Source organism: Herpailurus yagouaroundi, unplaced genomic scaffold (assembly GCF_014898765.1).
Source record: "Herpailurus yagouaroundi ecotype Mexico unplaced genomic scaffold, PumYag 163, whole genome shotgun sequence".
Taxonomy (NCBI): Eukaryota; Metazoa; Chordata; class Mammalia; order Carnivora; family Felidae; genus Herpailurus; species Herpailurus yagouaroundi.
The window spans coordinates 67952862-67971090 of record NW_024412404.1 but is presented as its reverse complement, the minus strand read 5'-3'; the positions used below and the strand labels follow the sequence as shown (position 1 = coordinate 67971090).

General features: G+C 62.7%; 1 protein-coding gene across 2 annotated transcripts; it reads left to right on the top strand.

The window, feature by feature from the left end:
• The first annotated feature begins 55 nt into the window (after positions 1-55).
• On the top strand, positions 56-5513 carry LOC121037425 (sperm flagellar protein 1-like). 2 transcript variants are annotated; one of them, XM_040486872.1, is made up of 7 exons: positions 59-228; positions 694-805; positions 1788-1938; positions 2288-2354; positions 2700-2787; positions 2883-2985; positions 4954-5513. In XM_040486872.1, the coding sequence occupies exons 1-7, from the start codon at positions 87-89 to the stop codon at positions 5047-5049; spliced, it is 759 nt and encodes a 252-aa protein (XP_040342806.1). In that variant the 5' UTR covers positions 59-86; the 3' UTR covers positions 5050-5513. The 2 variants fall into 2 exon arrangements, with proteins under 2 accessions (XP_040342807.1, XP_040342806.1); XM_040486873.1 differs by lacking the exon at positions 694-805 and having other exon boundaries at positions 56-228; positions 1823-1938.
• The last annotated feature ends 12716 nt before the right edge of the window (positions 5514-18229 follow it).

Below are 18229 nucleotides of genomic sequence, written 5' to 3'. Positions count from 1 at the left end.
CCCCCCCCACGGCCCTCCCCTTCCGGCCCCAGGCCCCTCCTGGGCGTCGTCTCCCGGCAACCGCCCCAACAGCCGGTCCCGCAGCCATGCTGGGCGCAGCCGGGCAGACCCCGCGGGCCTCGCCACCGCCGCTGCCGCCCGGCGCCCTCCGCGGCCTCTGCGCCTGGCTGGACGGGCTCCCGCTCAGCCGTCCCAAGCGCCACCTGGCCCGGGACTTCAGCGACGGCGGTGAGGGCCGGGGAGAAGCCGGGGACAGCCGGGGGTGCGGGCAGGGGGCTTGGGGGTGCCTGGCCGGCCGTCAGCAGGCTCCCCGAAAGGAAGGAAGACACCAGAGCGGGGGGCGTGACGGGCGCCGTGGAAGGGAGGGGCAGGACGGCTGCACTGCCGGCCCCTGGAGGAGGATGAATGTGGCCGAGAGGGGCCGCCTTTTGGGGGGAGGTCCCCTCGCCTTTCAGCATTCCTGGGGGAGGATGGGGGCAGCCTCAGGGTTCCCTCCAGCAGCTCCTCCGACCTCAGGCCGGCTCCTAGCCCGCCCCCCTGGGGCACCCACACCCTGCTCCGGAGGCCCCTGTGACCGCTCCCCCAGGTCGAGGGCCCTCCCCGGTTCTCCTGCCATGGGAGACGGGTGTGTAAGGAAAGGAGGGGCGCTAAGCTCTTCAGGCCAGCCCACCTTGCACCCCCTGCCCCCTCCAGTGATGTTGGCAGAGATTGTGAAGCACTTCCGCCCCCAGCTTGTGGACCTGCATAACTATGTCCCCACCTGCAACACTGACCAGAAACTCAGCAACTGGAGCATCCTCAACAGGCAGGCTTCCCACCTCCCTGCCTGTCCCATCGGAGCCCCCGCGCGCTGCTCTGCGAGGGCCCTCCCCTCAAGGCTGGCCTGGGTGGGCCGCCTCTCCCCTACCCTCCTGGGCTCTGGGACAAGCTCTCAGCACAGACTCCCAGGGGCTTCCGGCCAAGTCCTCTTGTCAGCTTGAGAGCCACTCAGCAGGGCGTCAGTCAGGCTCGTGCTGACCGCACCTCTCACTTCCTGACTCCGCAGAAATTGCGGGTGGACGGCTGGCTCTGCTCCAGGCACTGGAGACACTGAAGTGAATGGGCCCCTGTCTCCATGGGGCTGGCAGTACAGTGGGGAGACAGATAAATAAGGAGATGTAACCGGCATCAGTTGTAACGAGTGATATGAAGGACCAGGACCCTGAGAAAATGAGAGCAGAGTGAGGTGTGGGTGACCTAGGGGTGCAGTGGGGAGCAGGCGGCAGAGTCCCTTAGCCCCTGAGGCTGGACGGGGAGGGGAGCTCAGGCTTCCCCGGAGACTCTGGAGGGACTCTGGAGGCCAAGGCCACCACCTGGCTCAGACCTGGCTCGGAGCCTGGAGGGCTAGAGGGAGCACAGGGCTGAGACCTGTGCAGATTCTGCTGGGATGGGGAGGCAGGGAGAGGCCGCTGCTCAACTCCAGGGACACAAGAGGTCGGTGGCTCTAGCCGTGTGTGTCACGTCCCAATTCTGAGCACCTTGGAGGGGAACCAGCAGGACCTCCTCGCGGGGCCAGGGGGCACTCAGCCCAGAAGGCCAGCCCTGCTGCGAGGCCCAGGCTGGGACACACCTGGCCTGACTGCTCTGGTCCCAGAGGGGACAGCTGAGGACAAGATGGCTGCTGGACTCCTCTGGGTGCAAGGCAAGAAGGGGCTCTGGTCCCAGCCTCTCCCCTCCAAGGAAAGCCAGATCCCCTGCCTGGCCCTACAGGTGCAACCCTGAGGGCTGTGGCCCCACTTCCTTCGCAGGAAAGTCTTTCACAAGCTGCGTTTGTGGGTCTCAGAGACGGATATCCAAAAGGTGGTGGCCAACACGCCGGGAGCCATCGAGCCCATCTTGTGTGCAGTGAGAGAAAAAGTGACAGATGGTGCTGCCCACCAGTGCCTGCTTGACCCAGCCGTACGTGTTGGTACCTTGGTATGGTCTCCGACCCTGCTGTGTTTTTCGTGCTGGGATGTGACCCAGTTATCTGTCATGATAGTAAAATCAGGAACCAGGTGGTGATGAAGGCCCTGGTCCCCACGGCCCTGGCCTGCAGACCACAGATACCTGCAACCCTCTGGAGCCCTCAGGCCTCTTCCAGCCTCACCCACTAGGGCCATGATAACTCCCTGTGCAGAATCTCTCCTGCCCAGGCCAGCCCAGCCCCGGCTCTCTCCACTCCTGTTTGCCACCCCCGACCCCCAGTCTGAACAAGGTCAGCCTCTCCTCAGCCTGCCCTTACCATAGACCTTTAAAATGTTTGCAGGGCCCAGGACCCTCTGGCGGGATTGCTGACAGACCACGGGCAGAGCTCACCGCCTCTCCGCACACTGGTAGTATTCCACATCCCCAGATTTGGAGAACTGAGGCCCATCAGAGCCTTCCACGAAGGGCTGCATCAGAGATGAGTTCACACTCCGGGAGGGCAGGGGCATCCTTGCTCCCAACGCCCCCCAGGCTGCAGCTTCCCAAGGGGGCCCGCAGCCCTGTCTACACCCCGCTCAGGTGCCGCGCCGTTCAGGGACATCCAGGCTGCATCTGGCTGAACTAGGCCAGACCGTGCCTGCATGGTGCCCTCTGGGGCTCAGTGCCCTGCCCCCACCCCACGTTCTGCCATGGGGCAGGATCTTCTGGGGGAAGGGGGGCGGACCCCAGATAAACATCTGCTTGCCCCTTAGGCTTGCCGGGCGCCACGGCGCCCTCCAGTGCGAAGACCCCACAGAGTCCGAGGACTCCAGAGAAAACAGGTCGCTGTGTGTGCACGGGGTAGGCCCCTGTCTCTTGACCTGTCTGCTGTTCCACCTTTACCCCACCCCCCCACCCCCAGCCTGTGGGTTAAAGGCTGGGTGTTTGCCTTCTAGTTGGGACCCAGCTGGTGGACCCTGGGGGCACCTGGACTCCAGAGTGCAGCAACTACTGGAGGAAAAGGAGCAGGCACTGGCCCTCCTGCAGGAGATGGTCAAGGTACAGGGACGTGGGTGCCCCACGATGCCCAGATACCCCCCAGGAAGGGGAGGGACTGGTTGTAAGCGTTCTAGGGAGGTGCTGCCCCCACCCCCGCCTTCTTGAAACTTGGACTCAGTGTGAAGTTTGGCAGTGCTGGGAGAACGTGCATGTAGTTTTATTGTCTAGAACACAGCTTAATTATGGAACGTTCCAAACATACCCAGAAGCGCAGAGGAGTATGGTGGACCTCCAGCCCCCTATGACTTGCCGCCCAGCCCTGCCGGTCACCGGCCCTCAGAGCCCACAGGGTGCCACCACCCAGTCACAGGTGCCACCACCCAGAAGTGCTGGATCGCAGGCCCAGGGTCAGGGGGCACTGAGTCAGGTAGTAGAGCTGAGTCAGTGCAGGGCTGGTGGGAGGTGTGCAGGCCGCCCCAGTCGGGTCTCAGCGTGAAAGGGGCTGTCAAGAGTTGTGAAGACAGCGCAGTTCCCTAGCGGATGCCCAAATGTTGACGAGCTGTTTTCTTGAGGAAGCAGGAAGGTGATATCATCGTGCGGTTTGAGTTTGCCAAAGGGCAGCAGAGAGGGAAGTGATAAGCAGAAATGAAGCTGCTGCCGCGGTGAGGTCACCCTCGTGCCCACACCCATGGCAGTGGGTGGCAATGGTGGATCCCGACTGCCGCGCTGTAGGGCGCCTGGAGGGAAGGTGGCTGCACTCGGCACGGTTGGACGCTGTCCCCGTGAGAGAGAGTAGACTCGGGGTGGGGGTTGCGGGGGGTCCTGGGAGCGGCAGCTGTGGGGCCGGCAGGAGCCCCCCGTGTCAGCTGGAGCAGGACGTCCGTCACAGTGGACTGCGCTAGTCCGCGTGTGGCCCGGTGTCGGTGTGGGGCCACCGTGGCCAGCCGCAGGGGATGATGGCGTGCCGCGGCATGCCGGCCCACGCTGTCCAGCGAGCAGGGAAGGGACTCGTCGGCTGAGACGCCAGCTGCCCGCCTTGACCGGCTGGAGCCATCTGTCCTTAGTTGGGGCATGGGCTGTCACGCCGTTGACCTCACTTTGGAGTTCAGGGGCAGACATGGTTTTTCACGTCCAGCTATTTCCTTTTTCTGGCCTGCTCGGGCAGGGTCTGTGCTTCCAGCAGGGAAGGTCTGTGATGTGGCTCGAGAGGGCACCCCAGGCAGGACAGCCTGGGGAGGGGGTATGGAGCCTGGTGCTTCCTCCTGCACGAACACGCGCCCGAGAACATTTTCTTGGCGATTTCTTGTGTTTTCAACTTATTTATTTTTTAAGTTTTATTTATTTAAGTAACTCTGCGCCCAGTGTGGGACTCGAACTCATGAACCTGAGATCAAGAGTCACCTGTTCTTCTGAGTGAGCCAGCCAGTCACCCTTAGGCTCTTAACATTTATTTATTTATTTATTTATTTATTTATTTATTTATGAGAGAGAGAGAGAGAGAGAGAGAGAGAGAGAGCGCGCACAAGGAGAGGGGGGCAGGACACAGGATCCAAAGCGGGCTCTGCGCTGACAGCAGCGAGCCCCACGTGGGGCTCGAACTTATGAACCGTGAGATCATGACCTGAGCTGAAGGCAGAGCTCAGCCGGCGGAGCCCCTCAGGTGCCCCTGGCTGTTAACTTGTAGAAATAAACGTTGCACACGCTCCCCAGATGCAGTGCATACATTCGGTCAACATTAATTCCACAAGCATGCCCTGAAAACCTGCCAGGGGACCAGGCAAGGCTTTTCCGTTTGCAGAGGGGACAGGCTGGGGGGCTCCAAGAGGCCTTGCCAGCTCTGGCCAGCCGGGAGCCAGGAGTGCTCCAGAAAGGGTGAGGCAGGAAAACCAGCCCCTCCCGTAACCACCCCCCTTCTTCTCACGTCCCGCCCTCCCTCACGCTGTTGCTACTGCTGGGAGCCCCCGAACGCTTGGCCACCCAGCTCTGGCACCCAGCGTGCTGCTTTCGGAGACGTGTGCTTTCCTGAAGATTTTGCAGATGAAGGTGGTCAGGCTGGAGCACCTGGTAAAGCTGAAGGACCAGCGGATTGGAGAGCTGACGAGAGCCGGGGGCGAGCCCCAGTGACCAAGAGTGGCAGCGGAGGAAGGCTCCTCCGAGAGGCTCGAGGGGCCACCCCTCCCAAGTCCACTAGACCTTGAACTTGAGCCCACACAGAAGTCCCCCAGACCAGGGGTCCTTCCGCTTGTGGCTGTGCGCTGTCCAGCAGACGCAGGGAGGGGACACCCATGTACAGAGTGCTTCAGGGGGCCTCGGTGTGTGGACGTCCACGCAGTGGAGGCCGGGGGTTCCAGCACACCCCAGAGACCTGTTTGGATATGAAGACCCGGTCTCGTTCCCTTGAGCCCCCGAGGTGTCCTGTCCTCATTGTGTCTGTGAGCACAGAAAGTTCCGGTCTGTAGGGTGTGTTGCGTTGGTGTAGTGGCAGGGGAGGGGGGGTGGCTGGGCCAGCCAGCAACATCCTGTGTCAGCCAAACCCAAGTCTCATGGAAGATTCTGGGTCCTGTAGAAACAGCACACTGGGAAGTGTGTCCCTGGGTTCAGTCCTTTTTCTCCACGAAGGGAGCACGTGAGTGTCGGGAAGGGCCGTCCGAGCCGCTGTGCAGGCACTGGGTCGGGGTGCCTTGCGGAGACCCCCCAGATGGACCGACCGGTTTCTGCACTTTGCTTGGGAGAGTTTGGGGGTCAGGGTGGAGCTGGAACTCGACCCAGCGTCGCTGTGGCCTTCTCCCCATGGGATAGACCCGCTTCCTCCACATGGGGCCCCGTCCCTGGGTCGGGGACTTCGGGGCAGTACGCTGGAGGGGACAGGCAGGGGGTTGCATTGTCCCGCCGGCTTCTGGGTCCCGAGCCCCTTCGGGGACTCAGGAAACTGCGTCAAAGCCACAGAGCACCTCCAGGGGTTGAGAGTCAGCAGAGCCCTGAGTCAGACAGCCCGTGCCTCCCTGAGTCAGGCAGCGTGTCTCTCGGCCTCTGGAGCCACCGAAGCATGCACGGGTCAGGGCTTCAGGCTCAGAGGGTGGGTCCGAGGCTACTGTCGAGAGAGCTGGGGCTAAACTGCGTAGAAGCACGACTGAGGCCAAGGATTTGCTCCGCAGCCAGGAGGCTCGTGGAGGCTCCTGGGTCAGGTGGTCTTGGTCAGCAACCGGGGCCCCCAGGGGGGCTGGGGCAGTGGGGGGTGGGGGGCATACGTCCAGGAAGGGAGCCGTCCGCTGCCAGAAGAGGCTGGGAGTGGCGGCCTTGGGGGTCTCCCGTGCAGCCCCTGGAGAACGAGCGTGTGGGGGGTCCAGGCCTCAAGTAGTGGGGCTTCTAGACCTCAGTGTGGGGGCGTCCCCAGCTCAGCCGGGGGGGCGGGGGGGGGCGGCTTCTGCTCAAGGGTCCAGACCCCACCACTTGTGGGCATCCGGGCTACAGATGTCACTTGCTTGTTCCTGGTGTCCGGCAGGAGCCAGAAAATCTGCCCAGAGATGGCGGTGGGGGGCTCCCAGGGCCTGGAGCCTGAGTCAGGACGGGCCCAGGTGGCTTTAGACCCCAGGCCTGCTCCTGCCCGGGCCCCTGCGGGAGCCAGGATGTGTGTGTGTGGGGGGGGGGGTGCTTCTGCACCCCGCTGCCTCGGGGGCGGCGGGCGGGGGCCGCGGCCGGGGCGCGGGACTGCCGATGTGCTCCAGGGCCCAGACGTGTGCGGACACGTGCTCACTCATGAGGCTGGTCCTTTGATGAAGCAGGGCTGTGTGTGTGCCCGGTCACACCCACACGCTCACCGGTAGAGGTGGCCCCAAGGGCTCGAGACGGAGATTGGAGCCGGGGGAGCGTGGCTGGAGGTGACGGTTTTGCCCTGACGGGAACCTGAGCATCTGGCGCCTGGAGGTGGGGGCCGCTCGCAGACGAGGACCCCAAACACAGGCCCAGCTTGCTGGCCTGCAGATGGGCTTGTGGGCTGGACCTCTGCTGCAGCCCCGAGAGGGTCAGCCCCACGGCTGAGGGGAGAGGCAGGGGGCTGACCAGGGGCCAGGGGGGGCACAAGGCAGGGAGACCTCTGGGTGGGGAGTGAGGGCCCCACCCTGGCTGAAGGAACAGCTCAGCGTTGTGCCACCAGTGCAGGCTGAACCACCTGAGGTGAGGGTCCGGGTTCCCAGGGGCACATCGGGCCAGATCTCTGGAGGGCCTGTGCAAGGCCCCAAGGCCACCCTCTGGCTTAGCCCAGCTCCTGGAGGGACACCCTTCCCCCACCACGTACACCCCGGACAGCAGACCTAGTGGACAGGTTGACGGGTTCCGGCAGTAGGTTCTGAGTTCCTCGCTGTGGGTGGAGCTGACTCAGGCCTGGGCCGGACAGTGATGGGGGAAGCTGCGAAGCCAGGACCTCGGGTTCCACTCGCCCCTCCAGCCTGTGTTGGATCCTGGGCTACCACGTATGGGAAGCCCTTCCCCAGCAAAGACCCCCAAACTGGAGCTCCAGTGAGGGCACCCTTGGGGGCTCCCTCTGGTTCGGCAGCACCCATGATCTCGGGTGGCTGTGATGTCACAGGACTTCCTGTGACCAGCTTGCGTCTCTTCTGTGGGGTTGGGGTGTCGTCCGAGGTACTCCACGTGGGCCCCCCAGGTCTGGAGTGGGGTGGGGGTGGAGCCCCTGCAGAGAGCAGACCACCTGTGCCCGCTCAGGCCCTCCCCGGTGAGCTTGTGGCTGGGGGAGCAGGTGCTGGAGGTGATGGGAGGTGCCATAGGCTGCAGAGCTGGGGGCTCCCTTAGGGCCTGCGCCAAGCTGATGACAAGTGAAACATGAGGGCGCCGCTGTGGGTCCCCCCACCCCTTTCTGTTTCCCCGGGTCCCTAGAGCAACCTCATGGTCAGGCCAGCACAACATAGCCCCAAGAGGCTTCTGGATCCTTCTGTGGGGAGGTAGGACCCTAGCACAGTGCCACAACTCCCTCTGAGGGTCCCCATCCCAGTTCTGGAGGCCCCCACCCAGGCCACAGGGTACTCCCCAGGGGACCACGGGGCTCTCAGGACCTGGGGTCTGAGCTGCCGGTCGGATACGGGCACACACACCTCGGGGGCTGCCGCAGAGGGCCAGCAAGATGGGACGCGGCTGTCGTGCATGGCTGTGCTGTGGGCTCCCGCCTGGGTCTGCAGCCCCGCCAGGAAGCGGAGGTGACCTGTGGCCTCACTGTCGGCTGCTCACCGTGGCTCAAGGCAACGGCCTGGATGAGCCGCAACTCCAAGGAGCCGTGTGGAAAGCCTGGCCGTGACGCCTCGATGACAAAACAGGCTGTGTGATAAACGTCATGCGTGAGTGACACCAGCCAGGTGCCGTTTCCCGTGTAGCCCTAGAAAGGACCGAGCCTGGGGTAAATTTAGGACAAAACTGGAAGCCAGGTCAGCCCCACCCTGCAGCTGCTCTGTGTCTAGTTCACGGTTTCACTGCTGAAGCAGAGAGCAGAGAACCGTCCACGTCCCCACGCGCGCAGGTGGCCTCCTCGAGGCCCAGACGCCATCAGGTACCAATCCTTCCAGTTATTCCTGTGTCAGGTCAGACGCACCTGACACGGAAAGTGCTAGAACCAAGTGAGTGCCCTCGAGAAGGGATCCAAGGTAACAAAGGCCTTCATCTCTGTGTCCAAAGATGACGCAGAGCAAGGGGGCTTCGATGGTCTGAGTGCAGAACCTCCGGCGCGTCCCCTCTCGGGTCAGGTCCCCTCCCACAGCACCTCCCGGGGCAGCGGGTTCCGGGCCCGGAGGCGGTCCGGCTGAGCCGCTCCCCTCACCAGCCCTGGAGTCCCGCACACGCAGACCCAGGGTCTGGCCACGGGGCTCCCAGCATTCCTAGTTGAGAGATTTAGGTCACTCCAGCTCTGTCCTGGACAAACCGTGCACACCACAAACGGTCATCTGAGAACGAACAAGAAGTTTAAAAGGAGTGCCACTGGGCGCCCCCTGCCTGGACAGCAGGAGGTAGACCGCGGGAGGGCGGAGATTCGTTTGGCAGGTCTTCCTGCGTGTGTGAAATATTTCGTAACTGTTAACACTCTTAAAGGGAAACGCCTAGGATGCACAGAGGTGTACGTGCGAACCGGAGGTCAGAAACCCACCGCACGGACAGCTGAGTGTGCAGCCGGGCGTCGCCGCGTGGCACTGACCCACCCCTGCCTGGCGTCAGCCAAGATCGGGGGTGGCTTGAGTTTCCCCAGCCCGCTTCCTCATTCGTAAAATGGGGAAGTGCAGGTTCCACTGGGCGGGGTGCCCCGCCACCTGCACTGCCCCACTCCCAGCCCCCATGGGCCGGCCCAGGGGTGCCCCCATGTGGTCAGTGTGGAGATCATGCCTTGCTGACGCTTAAAAATGGGCCATAGGCTGGTAGGGTTTGTAAACACACCTGCAGCTCTGGGCTTTGTTGGCCTGCATGCCTGGCCTTCCCATCGCCTTCCCACGTCAGCCAGAGACCGGAGAGGAGAGGTCGCCGATGCCTGAAGGAGGTCGGTGGAGCGGGTGGTGGGAGCCCCCGTGTGGACAGATACCCCCACAGACTGCATGGCCTGCACTCCAGGGGAGCCCCCTGCCCACCCGCTGCCTTCTGCCTGCTCATGAGTGTATATTTTCATAAATTTTGAAACAATGAATCCAACTTTCTCATCCTCTTGAACACAGGGTTCCTTCCCAGATGTGTTTTTTGAGTGCCAGAGGCTGGGGAGGCACTGGACAGGGTGCTGTGGGAGACACGCCTGGACGGGGCGGGGTGGGGGGGAGCAGGGGCTGCAAAGCTCCTTTTTCCTGCAAAAACCCTCTCCCTGCTGGCTCTGTTCCAGTCCAAGCCCTCCACCCGCACCCTTGTGGCTCTGGTCCTCCAGCGGCAGAGGGGGCTGCAGGCAGGAAGGCGGGGGTACCAACCAGAAACAGAGCAGGGACCAGGAAATAATCAAAACAGGGCATTGCAGAGGGGGTGGCCAGGGAAGCCCACTAAGACTATAAAGAAAATGTGGGTGTTGGTGGTTCACACAGGGGAGCAGAGGTACGGAGGCCCCGGAGAACCGGGGTCAGGGGGCTCATGACCTATAGCCTGCGGGCGAGTGGGTCACAGCTGGGCAGGCAAGAGGCTCAGCATTCTGTCAGCGTCCTTGTGACCGACCACAGGGTGTTAGGGCCTGGGGGCTGAGAGACACCTGGATGCCCCTGGTTGGACAAGGCCTGGGAAGCAGCAGCAAAGGTCTGAGCTGTCTTAAGGGAGCCAGCAGGCCCGGCTCCGAAGGAAATGTTAGCGCAAGTGTCCTCAGCATCACTGATGAAGCACATTCGGAATTCCAGAAAACAGGGAAAGTGAGTGGGTGCTTTTACTAAAAGGTCATAAAGCTGTTCTCAGGCTGAATGAGAACCCCAAAGTGCAGGGCTCGCTTGGGAGGGTCAGACGTTGCACGAGCTCCTCGGGTTGTGTTTCTAAGCTGGAAAGTGGTTGCATGTGTGCCCTTCATAGCATTTAAGCACAGCTTTTTGCAGTGTTAAGTATTTTGTAACACTTAAAAAAGACTTTTATTTGTTTTGAGAAGGAGAGCACAGGTGCACTTGCTTGAGAGGGGGAGGGGCAGAGAGAGAGAGAGAGAGAGGGAGACAGAGAATCCCAAGCAGGCTCCCCGCTGTCAGTGCAGAGCTCCACGCAGGGCTCGAACTCACGACCCTGAGATCATGACCTGAGCCGAAACTGAGAATCGGACGCTCAACCGACTGAGCCACCCAGATACCCCTTAAAAAACATTTTTAGGGAAAAAAACACCCAGGGATGCACAAAAGGTGTGGAAGTGTGAACTGACGATCAGAACACATTGTTGAACAATCTGCTTTCATGAAACTACCTTATAAAGTTAAACTATAAAATTTAGATCAAAGCTTTAGATAACTGCAAGCAGCCAGTTAGACCAGTTGTGATGGGCTAGAGTTGCCTAGAAATGAAAGCACGAATGAACATTTAGGAAGAGAACTTGCCGGACGGCAAGCGTCCCTGTGTGAGGCCCGAGGCTGCCTGCAGACTGCCCGAGTCTCGGGGACCCCCCCCCACCGCCACACCGTGAGCACCCAGGAAAGCACCGGTGCTGAGCACGGAGGCCAAGCGATGCCTGGACCCAACATGGTGACCGGGGACCGCCTCGGGGCGGCACACGGCGGTTTCTTCTCTGTGCTGCTCACGGTTTCCGTAATAGCCACGTCTTGTTCTATAACTGGGAAAAAATGAAAACAATGGTTCTGTTAAGCTTGCCTTGGAGATGCAGAAAGCTGCTGCTGCTGCTGCCGCCTCCAGTCCTCTCAGAGACTCTGCATTTTTTCTAGAAAAGAGAAAAATGCTCAAAGACCCATGAAACAAAGTGCTCAAAACGGTCAGGTGTGGACCTACTGCCCCAGGGCCCCACCCCACCAGGAAACACGGAGCCTTGGGGCCAGGACGTGTTTGGTGGGGTGTCCCGGAGGGTGGTCCTGCCCCAGGGGAGAGTGGGGACCCCAGGTCCAGAACCCGGCTTGTTCTCAGAGGGTCTTCACCTCCTCCCCTCCTCCCGCGCAGTGAACTAAAGGGATACCCACCTCTGTGCCCCTGACTTCATCCTTCAAGCCAGCCTAGTGGCTAAGGGCGTGTGGGGACCTCCCTGGACACCCTCATGGTGACAGCTGCCTGGGTGTGCCAGACCCACGCCTAGAGTCCTGGATGGACCTGGTTGGCACTGTGCCAGGTAGCCCACCCTGCCCCCTGCAGGCGGCCCATGCCAGGTGGCTGGCTGATGGGTGTTGAGCCCTCCCTGGGCTCCCGGAGGAGAGCCCACCCTTCTAGGCCGGGCCCCGGGAGAGACCAAGCAGGTGTGAGCGTACCTCCAAAAGACCACCACAACACCTGCTTCCTGCTCCTGGGGTCCCCACCCCACTCAGGAAGGGTTCACCCTCCCACAGTCTGCCTCGAACTTTCCGATGGTCCCTTACCCCTCTACCCAACGTCCTGGTGGCCCTAGCCCTGGGCAGCTGCCCTGATCACTCCGTCTTCACGGCGTCCTCACGCCCCTGTTTCACCCTTCCCCTCACCCCCCACTGTGGGGAAGAAGGCAGGGGCTCTGTTCACTTGCAATTTCAGGCCCAGAGGCCTCCGAGCCCTAGTCCTCGCTGCCCCCACGCGCCCTTCACCGCCCCTCCCCCCGCAGGGCCCCCAGACCCATAGGTGCTCACATGTACTCACATGCACACCCCAAGTGTACACACGTGTGCCTGCACATGTGTAAGTGCACACTCATCCCCCCAAGCCTCTGTCCTTCCCTCCCACGGCCCATGGTCTCCTGCCCAGACTGGACTGGTCCTCTCCCCGTGACCCAGAGCCACATGGAAGAAGGCACAGGACTCCCACCCCCGTGGTCCTTACCCTGCGGCCAGGACCGACAGCCCCAGCCCCTTCCCCAGATCCAGGGGCCACTCAGCCTTTCCAGCTCCCACCCAGGCCAGGGGTCCCCGGGGAGATGGTGCCCCACAGCCCCCACCGGCCCAGCCAGGCAGTTTCTCTGTTTACAAGGAGAGCAGGAAGGGGTCTCCTGGGGAGCACCTGGAGCTGGGAGACTATTGTGTCTGACCCTGGCTGGCCCTTGTTCCTGAACGCTAAGCTCACCCTACTCTTCTGGGCCTCGGTTTCCCTTCAGCAAAGTGGGGCCTAGGACCAAGGCCCCATAGGCCCAGCCGGAGCTAATGGAAGCAGCGAGTGGGTGGTCTGGGGCTGGGTTCCCCAGCATTTCCAGTTCCTAGCCAACCTCCCAGACTTCTGCCGAGGGGCCTTGGGTAGAGATCCTGAGCCGGAGCCTGAGGGAGGGCATTTCCCTGTGGGTCAGCTGGCCTAGGACCCGAGGAGACAATGAGAGAATGGCAGTGGCCATCACAGGGGCAGGCTGGAAGGTGGCAGGCCCCTCTTCAAGCCCGGGGGGAGAGCCCCCTTCTCAGTGGGAAAGAGGCCCCCAGCTCCCAGGTCAAGGAAATTAGTAACCGAGCTGGAGTCAAGGTGAGGAGCTGGACCTGGGCTGAGTGAGCCTGGTGTCTAGACCCAGGGGGAGGAGGTGGGAGGGAGGCGGGCCAGGTGTGTGCATGCACGTGTGCGTGTGCACATCTGTAGGACGGGCTCTGGGCTATGTGCTCAGTGGTGGGGCTGCCTGGCCAGCAGTCCCAACAAACTGGGCCGCAGTTTCTCCACGGGTGGGGGGCCCCGGAAAGGCCAAGCGTGCCTTGGGAGGGGCTGTGTGCGCAGTGGCCTTGGAGGGCAGAGGAACGTTCCCATGGCTGGGCCAGTGTTCCGATACGGCACGGGAGAGAAGAAAGAAAATATCAAGAAGCCACGATTATCTCCCCCGGGGAGGGAGTCACAGGAGCAGCCTTGAGCCCTGACGCAGGCAGGCAGGGGCCTCCCGAGCCTGGCTTAACCCTTTGCTTCCCCTCCCACCTCCTCCCTCGGGCCCATCTGTCCTCCTTGGAACCTCCGGGCATGGCCCCCACCCAGCTTGCACCCTGCACAGCCTGGCCCGGAGCACAGGTTCTGGGGACCCAACACGCACGGGTGGCTTCCTAGGGGGTGCCCAGGGTCACGGGAGCCCCCCAGCAGAGATCACACTCAGGAGACCCCGAGCCCAGGCGGCCCCAGGAGCGCAGGAGTCTCTGCCCTGGTGCCTCTCCCAGCCCAGGGCTGAGGGTGGAGACCCACACTGGCTTCCTGTGTAGCCCACCATTCGAGCCCTCATCCCGGCTGTAAACGGGTTTAGGACACCCAGCTCAATGCCAAGCCAGATGAACGAAAACGACCCATGGTGACGATGTCCTCTGCCTTGCGGAGCAGGGTATCTTTCCCCACACCTCTGTGGAAGGACATTCTGGTTCTAGGGGCATTGGCCCCCTTCCTCCCGGCACACACCTGGGGTAGAGTTGCCACTTCGCAGGCACGTAACATTTAACCTCCAGAGGGGTTGGCCATTTTCAGCACCTCCACTGACAGGTGGGGAAACCGAGGCCAGGGGAGGCAGCCGGCCCAGCTCACTATGAGGCCACAGTCCAGGCTTCAGCTGTTCCTCTGTGGAGGGGCTGTGAACGCTGCCTGGCACCGGCTGGAGCTCTCCAGTGGATAATAACCCAGGAACTGCAGTGAATCCAAACAAGCACAGGGCAGGCTGGGGTGGGGGCGGGCTGGGAGTGAGGGCAGTCTGGGGTGAGGGCAGGCCCGGGTGCAGGACAGGCCAGGGTGCAGAACAGAACAGGGGTGCGGGCAGGCTGGGGTGGGTGCAGGCTGAGGGTGAGGGCAGGCTGGGGTGGGGCAGGCCAGGGTGCAGAGCAGGCTGGGGGTGAGGGCAGGCTGGTGGTGCGGGCAGGCTGGGGTTGAGGGCAGGCTGGGGGTGAGGGCAGGCCGGGGTGCAGGCTTGGCCTGGGTGCCGAGCAGAACAGGGGCGTGGGCTGGCTGAGGTGGGTGCAGGCTGAGGGTGAAAGCTGGCTGTGGTGGGCAGGCCAGGGTGCAGGGTAGGCTTGGGTGCTGGGCAGAACAGGCGTGCAGGCAGGTGGGGGTTGAGGGCAGGCCGGGGTGCAGGGCAGCGAGGCTGAGGTCTCTGTGTCCCACAGACCAGGAGGCTACCCTCTCTGGGAATAGACCGGGAGAATCCAGCAAGGGTTAACACTAGGCTGACTTCTGGGGGCTGGAAGTGTGGTCTGAGCTGAGCAGACAGCAGTGGGAGCGCCCCCCCCTCCACCCCCCCCACCTCCCCCCCAGAATACAGCACAGGGAGGGAGTGCAAATTCTTGAAGGCCAACCCTTATCGCCCCTCAGCTCAGTGCCAAGCACGTCCTCCAGGGACAACAGGGATGTTTTCTGTCTTATAGGCAAAGGGAGGCCCGGGCCCAGTGTGTCTGGTGTCACAGGGGACTCTTGGGGTCTACAGTGCCCAGGGTTTGACTGGACCTGGCAGAGGGCACTGCCCCAGGTCCTAGGGACCACAACACCTTGCCCAGGACGGCATGGACTCCAAGGAGCTGGCAAAGGGAAGGCTTCCTGGTGGTGGTGGCTGCCTAAAGGGCCCAGGAGGGCTGTGAAGAACACACATGACTTGCAGCCCTGTCCCTTACCTGGTGTCCCTGGAATCCAGCCTCAGCGTCTGCCCATCGGGTACTGTCCTCACCACTTGAGGAGCGGACTGTGCCTGGGGTGCAGAAAAGCCTGACCTGGGGTCCCCTGGCCGGGCAGGAGCCAGGCTGGGCAGCCCAGGGTGCAGGAAGGGGCCGGCTGGGCGGCCCAGGACAGGGCGGGCAGGTGGGGTACACTTGTCGGGCAGTGCATGGCCCCAGCATTCGCCTGCGGGGACCCTCCTGACAGTTCCCACCAGGCTGTCTCTCCATCCATTCCTTCACCTCCTGGAGCCCCCAAACACACGTGTGAGGGATGCTGAGACCCAAGTGTCGGGCCACGGCCAGCTGGGCTGGCTGGAATTGGAGCCCCCACAGAACATCCGGCTCCCCACAGCGGGCGGCGGTGGGGGGCTCCTGGGCACAGCATCTGCCCCGTCACCGAGTCCCCGCCAGCTCCCCGTGGCTTTCCAGAGACACAGACAGTGGACCTGGCCCCTCCCCCCAGCTAGGGAGAGATCAGACACCCCACCATCAGGACAAACCCTTTGGCTCCTTGGAACCCCACTTGGAGGGAAGGTGGCTTGGGGGGTCATGAGGTGACTGGAGGGGGCCGTGGACACCCAGGTGTGGCAGGTTAAGGCGTCCTTGCCTGACATTGTCTCTTTATACCTTTCTGGACCTTTATAGGGCTTTATAATTAGCAGGCATTGATTTATAACCAAGAAAACAAGTCTGAGAAACAAAGTAGCAAAGTCCCGGTGTTTTGGACCTGGGCAGGGCCTGTCCCCACCCCCGCCGCCCTCTGTCTCCCTGTCTGTCTGTCTGTCTCTGTCCCTTGCCTCTTGCCTCCTCCTCTCCTGAAGACCCACTTCCAGGAGCCCAAGGTCAAGGGTGACAGTGGTTTCTCCGAAGCCCTGGGGCAGGTCTGAAGGGGGAATTTGACCCCGGGTCACAGAGCAGGACCCTGGAAAGTTTCACAGAGAACAGTGGCTGGGAGAGATGGCCCCTGAGTCACCACTGGGCTGGGGGGCCAGGGGCGAGGAGGGGCTTCACCTATCAGCCCCAGACTCAACAGGCGCTCCAGCTCCAGCCGGCGTGAGCAGCTGTGGGGGGATTCCTCCCTAAGGTTCCCCCACCCCGGCCTCCTCCCAGCAGAGGATGGGGGCCGACATCTGCTTTGCCTCCTCATCACGGGCTCATCACGGGCTCATCACGGGCTCACGGAGCATCTGTCCCCCACCACCCGCTGCTGGCCTCTGCGCCTCTGTGCCCATCAGCCCGCGGCCGAGGCCCGAGGCCCGCCAGCACGGGGGGAACCATACCCTCCAGAGGCCAGGGGTCTGCAGCTGTTCAGGCCCACCCCTCGGTCCAGGCCACCGTGGGGTGAGTCGGCAGGGCCCAGACATGTCCACGGGACGCTGATGACTGTGCTCACGTGGGGCTGCTGTCCTGTACCCCCTGTGCCCACCGCGGGGTCCTGCCTCTGCCCACCCAGCGGCCAGTCCAGCTAGAGGTTCATGGGAGTCAGCCTCCACCCCCACCCTACAGCCGGGGAGAGCCCGGGGGCTGCTGTGTGCGCACAGACACCCGCCTGGACACGCGCACACACACAGACACGCACATCACCCCTCTCCTAGGCAGGTGCCCCCGGGCCAAGGATCTGAGAGCAGGGCAGTTCAGCTCCTGCCACGTGGAAGTATGTCCCCAGTCAGCGCCTGCCCAAGTTGGGGGACAGCTGCATCCACACGGGCGAGTGTCCACCACTCTGTTCACAGAGCTTGCTGACTGTGGGGAGGGACAGATGTGGCAGCCTGGGTCTGAAACGGACACTCTTCTGGTCCCCACCTGTTCCCCAGGGGAACCTATGGTCCCCTGCCCTCCCCTCGGGCCCTGTGGTGTCAACATTACAAGTGCACGTGTCTCTGTCCTTGGTCAGCGGTCCCCTGGGCCATGTCCCTCGCCTGTGTCTGCATTCTCGCCCCCCCCCCCCCACAACCCCACCACTGCAGAGCTCTGCCTTCTCCAGTCACCCCCCGGGGGCTCAGGAGCAGAGCTGAGCACACATCAGGTGTGTGGGGCCCTGGGAGAGCTGACCCACCTGACCCTCTGGAACTTGGTGCCCAGGGCCCGGGGAGGTGGGGGGAGGGGGCGTGCACAGTGAGGCCCTGGGCAGGGAGGGAGGGAGAGGGGAGAGCCGTGCGTTTTCCGGGCCCTGACGCAAGCGGTAGCTCTTTGGCAGATAAGTACTGGCCAGGGCTGGCCCGGCCCCAGGTCCCGAGCCAGCAGCCCCTGGGCCCCGTGGGCCCCGCCGCCCTCCCGCCCACCCGGCTCAGCAATGCACTCAGAGAAGGTCTTTGTGCCCCAATCTCGCAGGTGCGGGGGTGGGAACGGGGTCCTTGGCTCAGCTCGGCCTGTGACTACATGTGACAGCGGCTGCTGTGTGCCCTGCCCCAAGGTCTCTGCCTCACATAAAAGGGGCAGGCCGGCTGGCCGGGGCAGAGTCAGCAGAGGGGCTTTCCTCCTGCTCCATGCCTCTGCTGCCCACTCCGGCCGCCCAGGACTGGCTAGCTCCCCGGCCCTCGTCCAGGACCCTCGCCCACGACCGTCGCCAGGACTCTCACCCAAGACCCTCGCCAGGACCCTCGCCCGGGACCCTCGCCAGGACCCTCTCCAGGACCCTCTCCAGGACCCTCTCCAGGACCCTCGCGAGCTGCTCGCCGTTCCTTTTTCCTATGCATATACTTCTTTGAGGGTCAGGCCTAAAGAGGTGTAAGGCATGGGAAAATGGGGCAGCGAGGTCCTCCCCCACCGTGGAGCTGCCGCCCTCCTTCTTCCCTGGGGGACAAGAAGGCTGGGTAACGTTGGCTTTCATGTGCGCCCTCGAGGTGTCCGGACCATGTGGTCAGGTCCTGCCCCTGGCTGACATCTGCCCCCAGGGCTCAGGACGCCTTCTGCAGAGGATGCCATGGCGATTTCTGCTTCCTACCCCTTCGTTATAGTTTTGTAATCATGGGTGTGCATTGATTTTCTGGCCAGGAATGTCAATAAAACTAATTTCGCGTGAACTTAAGTGTGACGTAGTTCTGACAATCAGAGTTTAAATCAAAGCTGCCACGGCCACACAGCAAGTGGGGTGGGGGCACGAA

What these genes read in the sequence shown, in the direction of transcription:
- LOC121037425 (XM_040486872.1), top strand. Translation starts at nt 87, where the DNA reads ATGCTGGGCGCAGCCGGGCAGACCCCGCGGGCCTCGCCACCGCCGCTG. An exon ending in CCGGGACTTCAGCGACGGCG is followed by an intron (nt 229 to 693) that starts GTGAGGGCCGGG and finishes TGCCCCCTCCAG; the next exon opens with TGATGTTGGCAGAGATTGTG. An exon ending in GGTCGCTGTGTGTGCACGGG is followed by an intron (nt 2,788 to 2,882) that starts GTAGGCCCCTGT and finishes TTTGCCTTCTAG; the next exon opens with TTGGGACCCAGCTGGTGGAC.